This window comes from Manduca sexta, unplaced genomic scaffold (genome assembly GCF_014839805.1).
Source record: "Manduca sexta isolate Smith_Timp_Sample1 unplaced genomic scaffold, JHU_Msex_v1.0 HiC_scaffold_2532, whole genome shotgun sequence".
Classification (NCBI taxonomy): Eukaryota; Metazoa; Arthropoda; class Insecta; order Lepidoptera; family Sphingidae; genus Manduca; species Manduca sexta.
In genome coordinates, this window is record NW_023593506.1 from 2,454 (window position 1) to 22,408 (window position 19,955).

At 33.7% G+C, this 19,955-nt stretch overlaps 1 protein-coding gene across 1 annotated transcript; it reads left to right on the plus strand.

Annotated features, from left to right (window-relative positions):
* Positions 1-1,469: 1,469 nt before the first annotated feature.
* LOC119192257 lies at positions 1,470-12,485 on the plus strand. The gene is made up of 4 exons (XM_037446084.1): positions 1,470-1,930; positions 12,041-12,085; positions 12,280-12,296; positions 12,357-12,485. Exons 1-4 carry the CDS (start codon positions 1,504-1,506, stop codon positions 12,483-12,485), a joined length of 618 nt encoding a protein of 205 aa, XP_037301981.1. The 5' UTR covers positions 1,470-1,503.
* The last annotated feature ends 7,470 nt before the right edge of the window (positions 12,486-19,955 follow it).

Below are 19,955 nucleotides of genomic sequence, written 5' to 3' on the forward strand. Positions count from 1 at the left end.
AACAAATCATGTTCGTCAAAGCAGTGTCAGGCTAATTAAATGCTTTCAGGCGCTGATTACACGACATGTTATCAGCACACACACCTTATCACTTTAATCCGATACATAACGGCGAAAAACACACATATTAACTTGTTAGCAACTAATCGAAGATTGATTGGGGACGAGCATTCTACATTAAGACCACGTGTAAGTGACAAGTGTTACGCGCGTCACCATGTGAACACTCCGATTAAAATGCATACAAAATATGTATAGTCTAAGCGAAACGTTCGCTTCGCTGACGTTACTTTGTACACTCATGTACAATACACCTTTTCGTAATTAAAATCAATTTTAATAAGGTGTTTCTTTATTTAGTAACTATTTTTATTTTTTACAAATACATATCGGCATTCTCACCCAGTCAACCTTAGGACGGTGCCGAGATCAGGTGGGTAGTTGCATCAAGGTAACGTGATATTCAAAGATACTTACATCAAAGTAAATAAGGTACTTAATTAATAATAAATACGTATACAAACATAAAACAAGTAATATTATAAATATCTAAACGCATAATATAAAAATCATTTATATCAAAAATGAAAATCTAGATTTTCATTGTTGCGTCTAGGAACAAAATTTTCATTCGTCTGCAAAATAACACATTAATCGTAGCCAGTCTCTTCTCGTCGATGCATTAATAACGGGTTCTCCAAAATTTGTCGCTACATCTGCATTTGCATTCATTTTGTGCGTCTTCGAATTAAGAAAGCTAGTAGCAAAGTTTCCTTGATGGATTAATTATCTTTCTGACTATACAAAATGCGTTGAGAGCCCACAAAGTATTCGCTGCGCCTTCGTTCTGCAAAGAAATCGCTCTCAATCCGCCAGTATGATAGGTATCTCAATGGTAAAAAGTGAAAATCTTGACAGAAGACATGACGCATTTCCAAATACAAAAAATTTAAAGGCAATTAAAAAAACGATGACAGCGTATATTATTTCGTGCCAGAAAACCTTGAATCTGATAATCTTTACTATATTAAGTTCAAAAATCTAGGAATGGAATTAATTCTACGGAAATAATTACCATAAAAATATATGTACTTAATGGAGACGCACATAACTTTTTTTTAATATCATTTCACGTCTATACTTTTTAACAATTCACAATTTATTTATGAAAAAAGTACTTGTTTATTTAATATCTTCGGAGTTCGTCTAAAAATTTAATGTTCTTAGTTCATTGCATTTATCATAGGCATCTTCATGTAAAATACTAAATTGGTAGACTAAATCGGAATTTAGTAATATTGATGCTAACCGCCTTAGAAAAGTACGACCACATTCGCGAACATTCGGCCCAGAGACACTCCTATCACCAACCAATCCCCGCTAATCGGCTGTACTTAATCAAACATCATACGTATCCATTAAATAAGTAGCTATCGAGTGCCGTACTTGTATTGATAATTTTACACTGATAACAAATTCGACAGTGATACACCAGCCACCATAATGTGCGCGTGTAGGCAAAGAAAATCCTTCCTGATCGAGGATATCCTGCAGGATGTTAAGAAGAAACCGTACAAAAGAACTCTAAGCCAGGAGCCGACGAAACCACTGACGTGTACTACTGAGGTCAAAGAGCATAGAGACGATGATAAAGATAACACGACAAAGTTTAATGTAATATGCGAAGTACAAAATGAAATGGATTTCACGAAAATCAATCTGGAACAGAGAAGGAACACGTACCCGCTGCAACCCACACCGATCAAGGCCAACCTACCATGGACGTACAGAGGGAAAGATCCAGTGTACCAGATCAGTTATTACAGCGAGCCGATGCTAAACAGTAATCAGATACTAAGAAACCAGTTGATAGCGAATAGATACGTAACGCATCCGTACCCGCTGCGGCAGACGTTCGGATTTGATAGAGGTAAGAATTTTATTATATTTTTGATGAGAATTTAGATGTAAGAATCTAATATAGAATGTTTAGCTATTGCCGCTTCTAGTTGAGCTGCAATAGCCTCGAAGGGATAAGGATTGCAGCGACAGTCTTCAGGTTTGCTTCACTGAAACCTACCTTTAACCCTTTGGTGGTTACAAATATATTTATTCTCAAGTACCTAACGAGTTTTTAACAATGAAGATAAAACGAATTAGGTCTCTGGACTGTCTTTCTTTATTCTCCCCCTCTTCCCATAAAAGAAATTTAGGCATTAGGATAGCGTAGTGGGTATAAGGTCTGATCCCTCTCAATTATAGAGAATACAGCAATAGGTCAATGTTTATACACGATGTACATTTTTTATTTGTATCTTAAATTGTGTTAAGCTTTTTTCCACCCTAAATTAAGCAATAAACGAGCAAGATCTTATAGGTGATCACCACTTCCAAGATGATTGTGGTAGTGTTGTGGATGAATAGTAAATAGTAAAACAAAGAAATGAAGATTAATGATGATAGGTTTTAGGCCGCCGGCAATTTTATCTACCTATGACTAAATTATTTTCACAGGTTTGCTTGTGAAGAATATTTCTTAAAAATACATTGGAATTAAACGTTATTGGCGTACTTGCTAATTAGTTAAGTTAATTCCGTAATGGTTTAAATATTTATAAAATATTCGAACGCGTTTTCTTCTAAGAAATATTCAAACGTCTTCACAATTTTGTTATATTATTACTGGGATAGGATTTACTCTGGATATATTGCAGCAATAATTCTTTGCTAAGCCTATAAGACTGGTTGAGCAAGGTATTTGAAACCCCGTGTCATGTTTGTGATCCTCAAATATTTCCTTCAAATCTGGGCGTTGTTGGGCTGGAAGTGCGTCATAAGTCATAGGTGATATCCACTATACTTTAATGAATGTGTGGTGGTCAGGGGAATAAATGTCGCAAACTGGCCATGTACTCTATATTTCACATTTTAATATAGGTACTCAACATGTCGCATGGAACATTAGTCTACTTCTAGTGACATTCTTACACTTTGTAAGAGAAGCGAGCGTCATTTACGCCTCATTAACAGCTGTTTTCAATAAAAAATCCCAATCTCAATCTTTAATCCGATTCCAAGATTGAACCAATCAAAATAACTCATTTGTAAGCATGTCAAAAATACTTTGTTCTGATTGGTCCATTTTGAAATAGATCGAAATCGGTTGCGACCGTTTGTTGAAAATGGCGGTTAGACGGGAAAAATAAACCGTAATTTTGGAAAACAATAATTGTTATTTATGAATGATTTTGGGCACAACGTTAGCATACGTAGAGACAAGTATGTGGTTTCATCTAACGTTATATCAAAAAGACCCTGTATAAAGTCTCTTCTGAAGAGATTGTTTGTTTGAACGTGGTTACCGCTCAAATTACTCTTCCAATTATGATTTTATTGCTAGCAGGGAGCTATATTATACCCGACTGTTATACTAAGCCGTTATTTATGCCACGAACGAACTGTAACACCAGTGAAGTCACAAGGAAACACTTTTAAAAAATAAACACAAAATCTGTATAAGGAAATCAATAAACAAAGTGACATAACGACAATAATAACAAATTAGTATCGACGTCAGCACCTAAATAAAGTTTTTAAGTCGATTATTGTAATCTTAGATAATGATTATTGTTCACAATACCATTTAATCGAACATAGTTATACAATTTGGTGATTATATTGCTACAACCTCATTTGTTATTTGTATGACATATTAGATTCCACAAGGTATTATCAAGGTATTATAGTATTATATTCCACAAGATATATCCTAAGATTAATACAAGAAAACCTATAAATATTATGAAATGTAAGGAAAATGAACAATAATTATTGTTACTTTGAATATAAGAAAGAATTTCCGGAATTATTAATCCATTTCTATTTATAGAATGATAATGTGAATTCCCGTGTGATAGTGTTTCATATTTATAGCGTTAGACTGACATTTAGATATTAAATTATGAAACATCAAGGGCCTTTACCGAGACTTTTCCATAATCGTTTATATATCATAGCCATAAGATTGCTGGGATATGTAAGTCTTATACATATTTTTGTTTCTATAAGCGTAAACTATGGCAAAAAATGTCTTGACAACGGCCACAGATATTGCGTCTACTATTTAAGAACGTTCTCAATAACACGGCGAGTTAGTGAGAGCTCGCTTGGTGCTTCTCTACGCGTTCGAATCAAAAATAAGATCCATAGAACAAGTTAGAATAGAAGATACCTAACTAGTAAAGAGAGAACTATCGCATTGTAATACGTATGAATTAGGCATTAATGTATAAGTATTCTAATTTGTAATTTAAAGCCAAATCTTATTAGATCGCTTATAGTTTCCTTTATCGTAATAGGATTAAATTAATGATAAAAAATATTATAGTTATTATATGATGTGAGTCCTGGATTATATGCTGTCCCACTGTTGATGTCATTTATATAAATACTTTCCGTACGTTCGCGATCGCCTAATTAAAACTTGGCTAGAAATAGATTACTGTGTATCGCAATTTCTTACCGGCCATGGTAATTTTAAGGGTAAACTGTTCTCATTTAGGCTTGTTGATTCTCCTGCGTGCCCATGCTCTACACCTGGTTACGAGGTTGAACAATCTGCTTATCACGTACTTTGGGAGTGTGGTCTCTGGCATGAAGAGCGCAATATCATGTTAAACAGTATGCAAATAACATCTGGGGTTGTATACTACATGGACCTTGTTGAGACTAGACGGAATTTCCGTGCTTTCCGGCGTTTTGCCATGCCTATTGTAATCAAATCTAACAGCTCATGTGATAGGACCCTTTCATGTAATTTTATCCGTGGTGCTTTATAACTAGCTTATCTAGTTGTAAACGTCCCTATCCTTGAGGTTAAATCGCCTCCTTACAGCATGATTTTGTCACCCGCATTGCTCTGGAGGGAAGTGGACAATTAATATTTCCAACTCCTCCCTATCTTTCTATTTGATTAATTTCGTTGCGGGATAATGACATATTAGTTTTCCCCGAGACTCGCCGAGCTTCACTGCTCGGTGTCATAAAATGCATGCCACTGCTGATCCTGGCTTACAGGAGTTGTAGTGGTGGGTGTGAGGGCGGGAAAGTCTCTATGTCCCACTGTTGGGTACGGGCTTCCTCCACTACCATGATTAGGCCTTAGTCCACCACGTCGGAAGAATATTATAATATAAAAAAGCTATAAAATCTGTAAAACAGCTTTATATTAAAATTATCCTATGATTAAAAAATATGAAGGTCTATGAATATTTTTAATAAATATCGCTCAGAGTACATTTAGATTAATAAAATGTTTCCCACAGACGAGGTAAGTACGTCTGTTCTAGATTTACATATTATATGCTAACACTAGTTGACCCGACAGACGTTGTCCCGTCTTAACTATGCATTCACAGCGCGCGTTCTGTCACTCGCTGACAGTTATGTTAACCAAGTAAAATTAATATTGTCGTGAAGTTTTCTTAAATTTTCTAATGTTCCGCTCAACTTCCTTATTTTTTCTTTCATAAGAACCTTCTCCCGACAATAATTAACACAACAAAAAGAGAATTAGCGAAATTGTTCCACCCGTTCACGCGTGATGCGATGACCAAGGGAAATAGAGACTCATTTTTATATATATAGATAATAGGCCTAAGGCCGCCCGTGATGCCGAGGACGTTTCGTGTTAACCAAACCACCAATAAAAGTAGTATGGGTATTTGTCGCTAGTATAATAATATAATAATATCAGCCCTGTATTATATACTTGTCCACTGCTGAGCACGGGCCTCCTCTACTACTGAGAGGGATTAGACCTTAGTCCACCACGCTGGCCTAGTGCGTGTTGGTAGACTTCACACACCTTCGAAATTCCTATAGAGAACTTCTCAGATGTGCAGCCGGCCTAGCATGCGCATCACGAGATATCTCGAGAACGAGAGTAGACAAATTGTCGATGTCGATAAATATCTCGTTTTCTCTAACATGCGCACCACGATCGACAAATTCCTCGTTGAAGACATAAGTTTACTCGTGAAGACAAACCGATGTTGCCCATTGAAATATATATTCTAAACATTTTATTTTCTAATATAGCTACAATGGTTTTAGTTCATTCAATTTTTATAGATCTATGATCCAATTAGGTTTTTTTGACGTTTTATGTGACAGTTTATGTCATAACAAAGAGCATAATGTAAATAAAAAACGTAAATAAGTAAACAAATTCAAAATAAATAATACTTAATATTGTACAATATAATAAGGATTCTAACACAAAATAACAGCTCCGCCCTATTTTGGAGTACGAAGTAACAAGACAAAAATCAAATAAAATCTAATAAGACAATTATTTGTACGAGTATATGGTGCCCAAGCCGGACTTTACCTCGGGTGACTACGCCCCGCCGTGAGAACGATGTACCATAATGGCTAATGGAATCAGTAGTCCAATCGGGAAAGAGATGGCTGTGGCTTTGGGCCTCACAAAATACCCAATTGATGTAAGTATAGTGAAACAATAACCTTATTAGCAAAACACCAATGTTGTAAGTTGAACTTTGCAGCCACAAAGCTCAAGTTTGTTCTTATTCGATGGTAATTGATGTTTTTTAGTATTAGTGTTTATTAAAATATGAAGTAAGTATATATTTTCTTTTTGTTTTAGTTCCGTGAATCAAGTGCCTCTACATTCATTGGAATGTCCCCAGCCCAGCAGTCAACACCATGTTGAAGAGCTTACCAAATAGTACTCCCAAAAAGTTTTTAGTTGCTCGGTTTGAACTTAATACTTTAATGAAAATATGTATTTTTTAACCTTTTTTTAAGAAAAACTACATTTTTAAATACTTAATATCATGTATATATATTTCGTTAGGTATCTTTATTTATACACTAGATAAAACATCTGTATGTTAGGAAATTTGGTTCTGTTCTGTTGTGTTCTTGTTCTGTTGGTTTAGGAAATTAATAATATAAGTAAACTGCAGCAATTACTTGAGAGTGCAATTTCTGTTTCTTGTAAGTGTTCATAGTATTTCATTACAGTAATTGTAGGAAATTTGTTGTATAACAAGTTATTATGAAATATTCTATTGTTGCCTAAATTTGTGTAGAAGATTTTGTTGTAATAATGAAAACTATCTTGATATTTAAAATGTGAATATAATAAAATATACATTATTTACATAGGAAAATATCTATTTATTATAATTGAGGTCATCCTGCTTGTGAGACACTTGCAGGTACTGATAATTGTACAGGTTCTTCTCACATATGATGGTCATTTATAATAGTTTCCTCCATTGGAACACTGTAACATAAAATACTGCATTACCTACAGTTACTTAACAATAGTAATATAATGTGAAGTTGTACCAGTGGTAAAATAATATAGTCAAACAACTATTTGAAACAGTGTATAACCATATATCCATTATTGTTAAGTCCATCAGTATACAATCAGTGTAAATGAAGTTTTTAATAAAGAAATAAAGCAAGATATTGTTTGTTCATATTGTTAAGTTGCATAGTAATAGTATCTTCTCTGATACCTGGCATTCACATTAAGAGTTTTGCTGTTTGAATCCATAATGTGACATTTTTTTGGTAACATATAGGTACTAGTTTTGCAAAACATTATGGTAAAGCAAGTTACTCATTTGTATTTGTAGTATTAAAATAAACAAAATTAAAACTGCAATTAATCTGATTAAATAGCTCTTATTACCTCATTAGTTGGCACACTAATTTCATTTTTATGAAAGGTAACACGCTATGTATTAATTGTGAAGATATTTCTCAAAGTACATTCATTTTTATTTCTATTAACTCTAATAATTAATTAATAGTACATTACCAGTTGAACCTTGGTTTCGCAGGCATCCTTCCTCATTTTTTGATATTGTGCACTTTGTGGCTCATTAGGAGGTAATATTTTTATATGGGTACAATCTAAGAACCCTAACATACCTTGCACGTAAAATTCACGAGTCTCACCTAAAAAAATAAAAATGATTCCATTATTTATAAATCAAAATACTTCAATTGATATTAAACTCAGCTACTTATGTAATTAAGTATGTAATAAATATATTCAATTACCTTTAAACGGACGGCTATGCCTTTGGCTTGAGACTCCAAATCGGGAGCAAACTTTTCTTTAATATACAATGCCATTCGTTTTGTAGCAAAGGGATATCATAAATCAATTAAGTATAATATGTCTTCTTTCCACTTTACACGCCTCTCGTTTGTCGTATATCGATATTATTTTACTATAGTAAGATACGTTTTAACGAATATATTAAATTGATAATTTTCTCGGTTTATCTCTTCGTACAATATCAAAGAAGACAAATATCTCGTTTACATGTGTCAAAAAACGATAAAATTATTTGCTCATGTTAGGGTTTGTAGACAAAAATACCACAGATTAATAAAACATTAATTTTTTCTCTACTTTTCTCGTGACAAGTCGAGAAAATGAGCGCGCATGTTAGTGTCGGTAGACATATAGAGATAAACGACAAAATCACGAGAAAAAGTGTCGACAAAATTTTGTCGTCGTGCGCATGCTAGGCCGGCAGGTTTCCTCACGATGTTTTCCTTCACCGTTGTCGCTAGTGACAAATCTAAAGTATTAAATTCGCATGTAATATTGTCTGTTTTTTTTAATGTATGAGCACGGGAAAGTAACACCAATGCAGTTGCACGTAATGGTAAATGGAGTTGAGTCCAATAGAACGTCGACTGACGAGAGATAATTACGCCTTGGTAGTTGACTCAATTATTCGGGCCTATTGAAACTGGATATACACAGACTGATCCCGGAACGCTACACACTTATATAGGCTAATGTGGGTTTTAACACCTTGTGTACGGTGGTCGCTATCTGGGCGGATATAAAATATATCCTACCGGTGGCGATGTGTCCATACAAATCGATTCCTACCGGCTTCCCTTTTTAGATTTACGTATTTACGTTTGTCTTTTTTTTTTCTATTAAATTGGCCGCGATATATTAACTAAGGCATTTTTCCTTGGGTTACCGTTTGAAAAATTTCACCTTTCGCCACTGTATCCTACCACCAGTAAACTGTTGGCTCTGAGAAGAACGGATCCTTTTTTCCTTTACACCAATGCACCTTACCCATATCTACCGTCAAGCAAAATTGCAAACAATGTTGTTCCTAGTTAGGTTTTCATGTAATTTAAGTAATGTAAATATAATACAATTAAGTATAGATTCTGAAACATGCCCCACTCGTGTACTTAAATAGCATGACAAGAAATTAAGTTATACATTAATAAATATAATTAGTAGAACGTTATGACTTATTACCAATTTGTTAGTTAATAAATATATTTGACAAACTTGACCAGCCTCAGTTATCTCGATGTTTTCCGATAAAATTAATTTACACGAAAGAATAACGTAAACTATTTTAAACAACTCATGTTTGATTACACCATTTCGTCAAAATTATTTTTACAAAAGAGTCTTTATCGTGCCATATGACATGACAATTTCCCGGTTTCTCCAAGGCTTTCGGGTTTCCCCATAGTCCATACTACCGCAATAACACAGCATTTAATTCCTATTGATCACCTCACTAAATCCCCTGATTATTTTATTTAATCTATCAGATTGTTGTTAAATACAGAGATTATCATTTCCACCATAATACTACTATCCTATTTTAACAACTATAATCTTATAATCACACTCATTGACATTTCACGATAGACAAAATACGGCTTAGCGTGATATTTTCGAAATTATATTGAAGAATATCCTACCATAAAAGTAAGCATAATGCTAAAAATGTTCTTTTCCGATTACAGTTGAAATATGAAAATTCATTTATTATCTATATTCTGTAATAATTTTACTTTGGTCGAATCATTTTTTCTTAAATTTGTATCCTTTATCTCAACATGTTTGAAATGTTCCTTATCCTTCCTCTGATTAAGATACTTGCCGAATACAGACGAATGGACGAAGAGGTTTTTTCGGATGTATTCGTTACTCATAATTTATAGGTATAGTCATATTTATTAGCTAAGTTATTCGCCAATAGTCCAGCCGTTTTCAATAAAGGATCCCAATCTCAATCTTCAATCCGATTCTGAGAATGAACCAATCAAAGTAACTCATTTGTAAGCATGTCAAAAATACTTTGTTCTGATTGGTCCATTTTTAAATTATATTAAAAACAGTGATTTAGATCATTTATTAAAAATGGCGGTAAATTAAGCATAACCGTTTGTTTTCGCTCGACCGGCCTTAAAGGCTTGTTTTGGTGATAAAGCTATTCCAATGTTAACCTTAAACAGCAGTGGTGAAAGGTCCATATAATCTGATTCCTACTAGCTTCCATTTGGTAATTCATGTGAAATCCAATTATTAGAACTATTTGCAAACCACATTTATGTGTATGAGTATTTACATTTATTAGTATCTATATGTTGTTGGGTTACCTTGCGGAAAATTTCACTCTTCGCCACTTTTGAGCAGTTTGTTCGGGATGTCCAAACAAATATCCCGAACGCCATAACAAGCTTTTAAGGCGGCTGGAGCGAATAAAAGCTTTTAAACATTTAAACATTTTTAAATTATACTTATTATTAAAACTCTCAGTAAGGTTTAACTTTTATTATTAATCTCTTCTTAGTGTTCTTCTACGTTGGATAAGGCATTCGTGTAAACTTCAGGTTTCTAGTCATCAGTTTAAACCATCCATCTGTCAGTCAAGGCAGGAATTCGATGAAGTTTTTACTAGAATTTCGCTTAATAGAGAAGACTGCATCTAAATCAGTCTAGCCGAATGAACTGTGATGCTATGATAGGTACAAGTATGTTTATTATTTAGTAAATTATTTTCATCACTAAATCCTTAACCTTTGCCTATGCTCTGCATCATTTTAAATTGCGATAGCTAAAGTCTAAATGCGTCGTAATATACTTAATGTATATAAGTGTAAAAAATATAATAATTAAGATAAACATACTTATTATATATGATATACCATTCTTCAATACTATGCTAATCCGCTTAAAAAAATATCACAGTTTGTATAACAATGTTATAACTGATATTGATATAAATACCTAATATGGTTACCCCTAATATGTTTGTAATCTCAAAAAGTGTTGTTTATCTGATATCTTGTTAAATCTGGATTATCGTTATAATTAAACGCTATCTGTTTTTGGAGAAATTAAATATATCACTAAATGCAATATTATCAACAATTTTCTTTATTCTCTCTTTATCTCAGTCTATGTGGGGTTGACCCAATACTGCAACAGTCGTCACACCACACGTGCTCAGATCATCTCGCATTTCGCTCGAAATGAGCGCTATACAATTTCCCATTGTTTTGAACTACCAACCAACACCACGCCTGACTCGCTGGCGATGTTATTTGACTCATGCCCAAAAACCGCTGCCGACGCGAGCGCTGCGAATGGTCAAAGTGATAAATGTGCTATTAGAAAGTCTGAATTGCCGCCAAATACAACCGTATACGGTGTTTTGCCAACCGTCGTTTATCTATAATTTCTCCCAAAACATTTGAAATTAGAATTCTCATATATTAACAGATAAAAAACAATTTAGGCCAAATACGATATAATATAAGTATGTGTGTGACAGGAAAACAACTGACATTTTTTATAGACTGATAACATAGATAAGGATAAATGTACAACATTTTCAAATAAACCAATAACTTATCAATATACAATTGATAAAATGTACAAGCTAATGTTTTACGCGGTTATTCTAGTTAATCTAGCATTAAAAGGTAATAAAACCGTATCTTCAAGATTGGCAAATTCCAATTACTGTCTATCTTTGCATCTCTAAATTTGTTTCTATATGGAAACATAAATTACGATATTCGGTAAAAAAAAATGTAAACAACAAATACATTATTTTCGCCAAACAGAATACAATGAATTGAAAAGAGGGACAAATTTCTTTACTTGTTAATTATACGTATACTGTTGCTAACTGCAATGTATTTCCAGTACCTCCAAACTGCTGCAATCCGTGGTGGGGCTTGGGAGGCAGACGTTTTTTTATATAATACACAAATTCAATTAAGCTAAGTATATCGGTAAATTTTTTATCTCCACTCTCATTGATAACACTAGAGATGGCAAATGAAGATTGTTAAGAAAATTATTTCACTTTGATTTTGTTCTAACTGAAACATGATGCACCTTTATCTATAATCAAAAATAACCTTTAATTCGTCCATGTCTAGATATTTTACTGAGTATAGTACTTAATACTTAGTTCACTTCAAATTCCTTTCTTCAACTTGATAATTATTGTCTGCAGGTAAAAACGTGGTTCCAAAACCGTCGTGCCAAGTGGCGCAGGACGACTCCTGACTCCGCTGATGCAGGGAGCCCGCCCACCGCTGACGAAGGCTCCGACGACGACGTGCACATAGCTGACGAAGACTGAACGGAACTGACCGAATGAATGAACGATGAAAATAGAATAAACTTTATTGCACGGCTTTGGTTGTTTGTTTTTTAATCTAAAATAGTATAGTTAACTCTTTTCGCATTGCCAGAAAATATTTTTATAAAATATTTGTCATAATATTGTAACATGTATGTATGTTACATATTTTTAAAACTAGTTTATCGCTCTTTGTCTAGTTTTATCTTTCTTATAATTCGGTATAGATTAGTCTCTGTGACTACAACCATTCGGTTTGTTTCGTTGGCAATGTTTTGCCGTAATGTATTCAAACAAAACATCCACTTTTTATAAAACATTTTTATTATTAAAAACAATGCCTCGAGGGAAAATTCAAAACAAACTAACACAATATAAAATCATTGAAAACTTATTTACATACTTAACATAGTAGACATATAAGTTATAGACCTCGCGCAACCAACTCTTTTACGACCTTCTGAGACTGTACCAAGACAGGGTAAATAGGGCTAAAGAGGGACAATGTGTAGGGAAGTTAATTGAATTAATGACACATGAAATCCCTTTTATTCGTTACCTTTAAATAAAATTCTGTAAATTGTTAGTCATCTTCAAGATTTTTATTGCAGTTCAGTTGATGTATGTGAATCACAAGAGTATTTTTGAAATAAAACTATTTTTCCAGTTTATCGCGATTTTTATATTATAATTTCCTTACGACGTTTCGAAGACATTACAGCCTTAATGGTCATGGTAACGCGGGAAAAATAATTTATTTCGATATATATGATTTTCGCGTAAACCTAAGAAATCAATCGCAATTTTACTCGTTTTTACCACTCACGCATTTTCACCCTATTGGACCTGTAATATCAATGAGACCAAACCGTACAACGACTCAGGGTCCAGGCAAGGGTTGTTACGACGTCCAGTGGATTAATAAAACTGACCGACACCTGCATAACATGACAAAATTATGGACGGATATTTTCGATCCTATTCCGCCGCCTCAAATTTTAGAGTTTTGCGATTTTAAATATTCAAAAGCCATCCTTTGAAAGGTGAATTTTACTGACTTCAAAAAATGGAGGAACTTCTCAATTCGATTGTATGTTTTTATTTTTGTGTTTGTTGCGCGATTCCTCCGCCAATTGACAAAAGTAATAAAGTATTTATTTTTCAAAAACACACAACGATAAAGAGCTTCAGTGACAAAGAAAAAATACTTTATCTTCATGACAATAACGTTGATAATGTTCTGTTCAGTCAAGCTTTTGCTTAGAGCAATTTCCTTACATTAATGACTAATCGCTGGAGTCGCGCCTAGTTTCAAAGATTATCGCTTTAATATTCATTATGGAAAAAACAGATTAATTGTGTATCCTTCCAAATATCCTAATTATAATCTAATGTTAATCCGTACTTAAACGTATGAAACAAAAGGCTCAAAAAACAATAAGTTTATTGCTATGAACACGTATCGCTTTGCAAAGTGTGACTTCGCAATAAATGTACCTATGTTGGGCTATACTTATGACCCATACATTTACATTGTTTTTAGTATATTACAAACCCAAAATTAGTTTCTTCGAGAATCAGGTGCATTATTTTTAACATATGTTATATTTTATCTCAAAAACATATTAAAATTTCGACAAGCAGGTTAGCTTTTAAATTAGTAAAAATTCAGCGCATGTCGTTCGCTCCCTTATACCTACTACTACAGCCTCAGAACAAGAACAAGCATAGAAGGAATCTAAATTACCCTCATATACTTATCCTATTTTTTCAAATAGGCCAAAACCGTTGAAAAGAACGAGACAAATATTATGTTGCTAAGGTCGGCTTGCGTACACTTTAAAATAATCAAATGGTTACCTTTGGTCCTCTTTATGATGCCGAATTAAAAGCAAATAAAATGTCAAATGTTCCAACTTGCCAATCTCAAAACAATGTCACAAACGCGCTCACACAATTTAGTTACGTTATACTTCAGCGCGTACTTTTCTAAAGTGGCTACATGTTGTGTAAAATTATTGTTGTTCATTTTAATAAATACACAGTGCTGTTTAAGTAAAATATAGCCCTAGGAACAAGCAATGGCCTGTGTTATTTTGGGGTGTAAATCTCATTCTTCTCGTAAAGAAAATGAAACTGAAATCATCAGCTTCCATCGGTGAGTAAACAAAAAACCTAATATATTTGCTTAAACCCTGTACATAAGTGCAAAAAGTGTTATTAATTATACTTTATTATGCTCTAGTCATATTATAATCTGCTGTTGGCCATTCGATCCAGTCATTATTAAGTATTTTTCATTTTTACCAATTTACGTAGTCGTGTTCAATAGTGTTGTGCTGCATATTCTTTCGATAACATAAATGTTGGTATATTGTAGTTTACTATTTTGCATAAATTGCCTTTTACTTTCAATATACGGTGGTGTAGTGGTAAAAGCCACTTGGAAACCGTGCGCGAAGGCTGGGGTCGAGGAAACTATCTGATTTTCATAGTGTGTTACATACAATGTGTTTCATTGCAGATTCCCCACAGATGATGCTATGAGGCAAAATGGATCGTTTCCATAGCTCGTCCCAATTGGCATTGGAAAAACAGCACCGTGTTTGCTCTAAGCATTTCGACAAAGTTTTATTAACATTGAAATAAGTTATCAAACGTATGTGACATGAATGATACCGCTGTGTTTTAATTTTACTGTCCCATTTTAGTAGCTTCTGTCAAATCCCACCTCTTGGGTATCTTTTAATGCCTAAGAAAGTCAGAAAAGAACAGAAGAGCGTACTGGTTTTCTCCTAGACGAAATTCCGGCTAATTTCTTATTTGTTATTTACAGCGGTTTCCATTCCTTCCGAAATTTCTAACATTTTCTTAATTTAATAATCTAAATGCTAAACCATTTTTGTGTTTAGTAAATGACGTTTCGGAAGGCATGGAAACTGCTGTAAATAGCAAATGAAAATTGGACAAAATTTAGCTCGAAGAACGCCGGTAGTTCTATAGTTTATTGTAATTTGACAGCTTTTACCGAGTGCTTTTATATACCCAGACTTTTTTGGTACTTGAATACCAAATCAGGGTTTTGATATCTTTTTAGCCTTTATCTAAAATTGCAATTTGCAACGGTTTGTAGTTGACTGACCGAAAAGTGTTTATTTTAGCAGGTCTGTGAATTTACCATAGCCGATAGACAAAGCATCTATCGATATCGATAAGATGTCAGAAGGGATCGCAACACAATTAAATTTCTTGCTGTCTAAGACACAGTACACTCAAATGTCATAGTGTTACTTCTATGCTTGTCATTGTTCTGAGACTACAGCCGACTTTTAACAGCACACCCTTCCCACCCTGCGGCTCCCGCACACGTCCCGCTCGTCCCTTGCGGTCGCGCGTGCGGTGTACTTGATCTATCAATTCCGCGTGAGTTTTCTTTGTTATTATTTTTGTATTTCAAATGTTTTTATGTTCTTTGACTCCAATATAATTTGGGTGTTTCGGCTCTATGGTGTACAAAAATTAATCTTGTACAACTAATTAAAACTAAACCAAACAGAACGTGCTATGTATGGTTCAAGCTATTGAATAGTGGTTTTGATAGCGAATGGGGTCTCGTTAATCAACATTAGAACCGAGGTTTTCTATTCGTTTGCTTTTTGATACTTCAATCGTGTCGGTCTAGCAATACCACGGGAAAAGGCCAAGATTATAACATGGGAAGATCATCTTGTAATTAGTGCAAGTGAAGATGCGATCTTTCCAGATCATTGATTCCTAAAGTGGTCTAGGTGGATCCCCAGGGTCCATGGAAGACTTGTCGGGGTCTACGACGGCGTGACTAATAAATAGGGGTCCACGAAAATGTATCTGGTTTACCTATCAATGCAAGCAGATAATATTGATAGGGGTCGTAAGGTAAAGGGCAGGGTGATCCCAACATAGCCCCCGCGATGGCTGGACGGTAGTTGTAATGCACTTTCGCTGTGAAACCTAAAAGAAGGTCCACCGGAAGCAAAATTATGGAAGGCGTCTATGAAAAAAAAAGTATGGGAACCTCTGATCCAAATAGTGAAGATTTTTATCTTTAGGATCGTCATAATTGGTGGGAATCCCAAATTGAAGCATGTGCGATAATGAGATATGGGCAAATTTTTTGATTGTATATCATGTATGCCATTTATCAGAATTTTATTCTTTTCACACATTTTCTTATCTTATGTCTGCCAGTTACACTGCGCTCGGAAATTCCCTGTTTTAAATATAATTAATAAATTACCTGATTAACTATCATATTGTTTATGGAAGAGTATGTTACAAACATTTATGGAACTACATTATATTCCTACACCAGATATTGTAGCTTGAAATATTTCAATAACACAGTTAACGGTAAAACTAATAGAATCACTTAGTATAGGTAAAGGCATATACTTAATGAATGACCTTGAATGCAATGAATTAGGTTTAAAAGGATGTTGACGAGGAGAGCGATATCGTAATACCGTGCTGTTAAGGTTGCCAACAATGCTTCGGCGAAATATAGTATTTTTCAAAATAAGATGTAAAAAAATATATAACGCTTCAAAAAATTATAGTATTTTATGAAAAAGACAAATTTAGAAATATGTTTATACAGAGTGGTGACGACATAACGACATTAAATGAAAACACAAACCCCACTAGTTGATCAAAACACACTAAAACTATCAAAAAATTTATTACACAAAACTACAAGAATCTAATTTTCAAACAAACTAAATGCGAAAATAATCTAAATTAAACACAACAGCCTTTATAATATTGTTTATTAACCTCATCTGACCTGTAGGCACTGCACGTAAGAGACGTACGTACGTACTTATTTGGCGGTCCCTTTTGGGCGTAAAGTTTCATTCATGAACGTAATCTAAAAAATGGTGGTCATGGTCACTAGGTTCACATTTCATGTAAACACTTGAACATTTAATCAAATCTTATACACACGCGTACGAACTACAAAAGAAATGCCGACAAGGCGTCGGCCGCCGCGCCGCGCCGCGCTGCGCCCGCACAGCAGCATCAGCTGATGAGCGTCGTACAACTTACATTATGATATTTTTTTAATAATTTTGATTTTTTTTTTCTAATTAATAGATTAGTTTATCTATCCATGCGTAACGCTGTATAGAAATTTAATAAAATTTGAGTGAAATAGTAAGCATTCGATCGCGCTACCTTCATTTTCGGTAGCGCTTCCTTTACACCTAGTATTTTGCCTACACTTACCCACATGTTTAGACAAAAATGTCGAATTGACAACGTAGCTATCTTACCGGTTTACAAAACAAATGGTGCGCCTCGGCAATCTTTCTTTGCTAATAATACTTAATAATGTTATCTTTATGGTGATTAGATCTAAATACAACCAGCAATACAATATTGTAATATTATTTCTGAGTAGCGACTCGCACATTGTATTTAGTTGTATTACGCATGTAGGTAAATGAAATTGTTTTGAGGTGAATGACCTAATGAACTTGCGTGGCTAAATCGTAATGTACGTACATCATGTTCTAAAATCGTTAAAGTAAAAAATAATTCCTGCGGCTAAACCATTGATTGTAATTTGATAATTTTTGGTATACATACTACTAACGTGATACTCGGTATATGGTTTCATTTAATGTCGCTATGTCGTCACCAACCCTGTGTATACCACTGATTTATTTTTATAAAAGTTCGGATACACGCTTTCCCATCACTCAAAAAGTCAACGTAAACGAGTGATCATATATTTTACAATGAAGTTATTACATTGATGTGTTTGAAATATAATATTTTTGCGTACTATATATTTTTTCAACAGTATATAGTACGCAGACCCTAAATGTAGTATAGTACTATATATTATAGTCCGGTTGGCAACCCTAAGTGCTGTATACACTGCGATGAATAATAAGGGTCTTATCGAGTTAGTAGTTACGCTTTGTAATGTCAGTAATACAGTATCATTATGACACGGCGTTATTAAATGAAACCACATATGTACCTACTTGATTTTATCAAAAGAACAGTATAATAAGTTTTCTAACCGTATATTATGTAAAATAAAAGGTGTAGGTTTAGAACAAAATAAATATCAATAAATAGTTTCGTTCATTTTATACGGCCTACTAAGAAAATTCCCCGGGGCGACAGATCACACGTTCGAATCAGATATACTCAAGAACGCACCATATTCGCACTAAACCACAGTGATAAAAAATAAAAACTAAAATCGGGAATTTTTACGAAAATATTCGTTGTTCGTGATTGATTTTTGACACAATGTCAGCTGGTACACACGAGTATATGGTTTTATTTATTAACGCAATGCCAAAATGACCCTTTAGTTACCTACTCAATATATAATTTATCTCGATGGGGTTTTTGTGGTAGTATTCATCTAATTAATATGACTTCGAACTGTGCGGTGTGTCATTTATGAATGGATAATTCTTGAATACATGCACAATTGTGCAACAATACCCTCTAGTTTCTTCTAGCGGTCAAGTACCATGCCTCGACCCATAACGACATAAATCTATGTTAAATTCAACTACTCAGTCGTATTAGCATCGCCCTTTTAAGTTTTTATCAAGTAACAATATTATTCACAAATTCCCGCCCAAACATTATATCCGTTAATTTTAAAAATACGTTCCATTTCACGCTTACTTGTTTACATGTCATTTAAGTTTAAAACAAGGCGTAAATAACTGTATTAATTTCCAACTGGTACGAATTGCATTCAAGTAATTAAGTATATACAATAAGTGAAAAAATATATTTCAAACGTATATATTTATATAAAAATGTCATTTGTGCTTCCAACTACCGAATCTATAACATGTATCTAAAATAGACATTGAATAATCTAGGTTGTCTACAAATTAATTTACTTTGATAATGTTTTTACATAAGTTTTTTTTTTACATTAAATGTAGGCCTTAGGCTCACTCCATTTTGGTTTTAAAAATGGTAACATTTGTCAAAGTAAAAGGGTTGCCATTATTCCATTCAAATTTCTTATTATATTAAATTTGGGTGTAATGACTAAATATGTACAATTATTGGGTACATAATTTGAACTTCGTTGAGTCGTTTTGCACATTTCCATGTCCATTTTAAATACTCACATCAACGTCAAAATATCTAGAATAGTTACATGAACATTTTAACTTCATTAATCATTTTTCAGACAAATAGAGACACGACAAATTACTCCCAAATTTACTGTACAAACTTCCTTACCTACAACTTGAATAATGTTCGTCTTTTTCACTCTTACATTATTTTAAATTACGTAGAAAAGGACAACATAGTTATTACTTCGAAGACATAGATATTTATAAAGTATTATATGGCGTACATATTCATTAATTTCTAAATAAATAACGGGCGAAACCACAAATAAACATAAATAAAAAGACATTTAAATATAAATTCAAC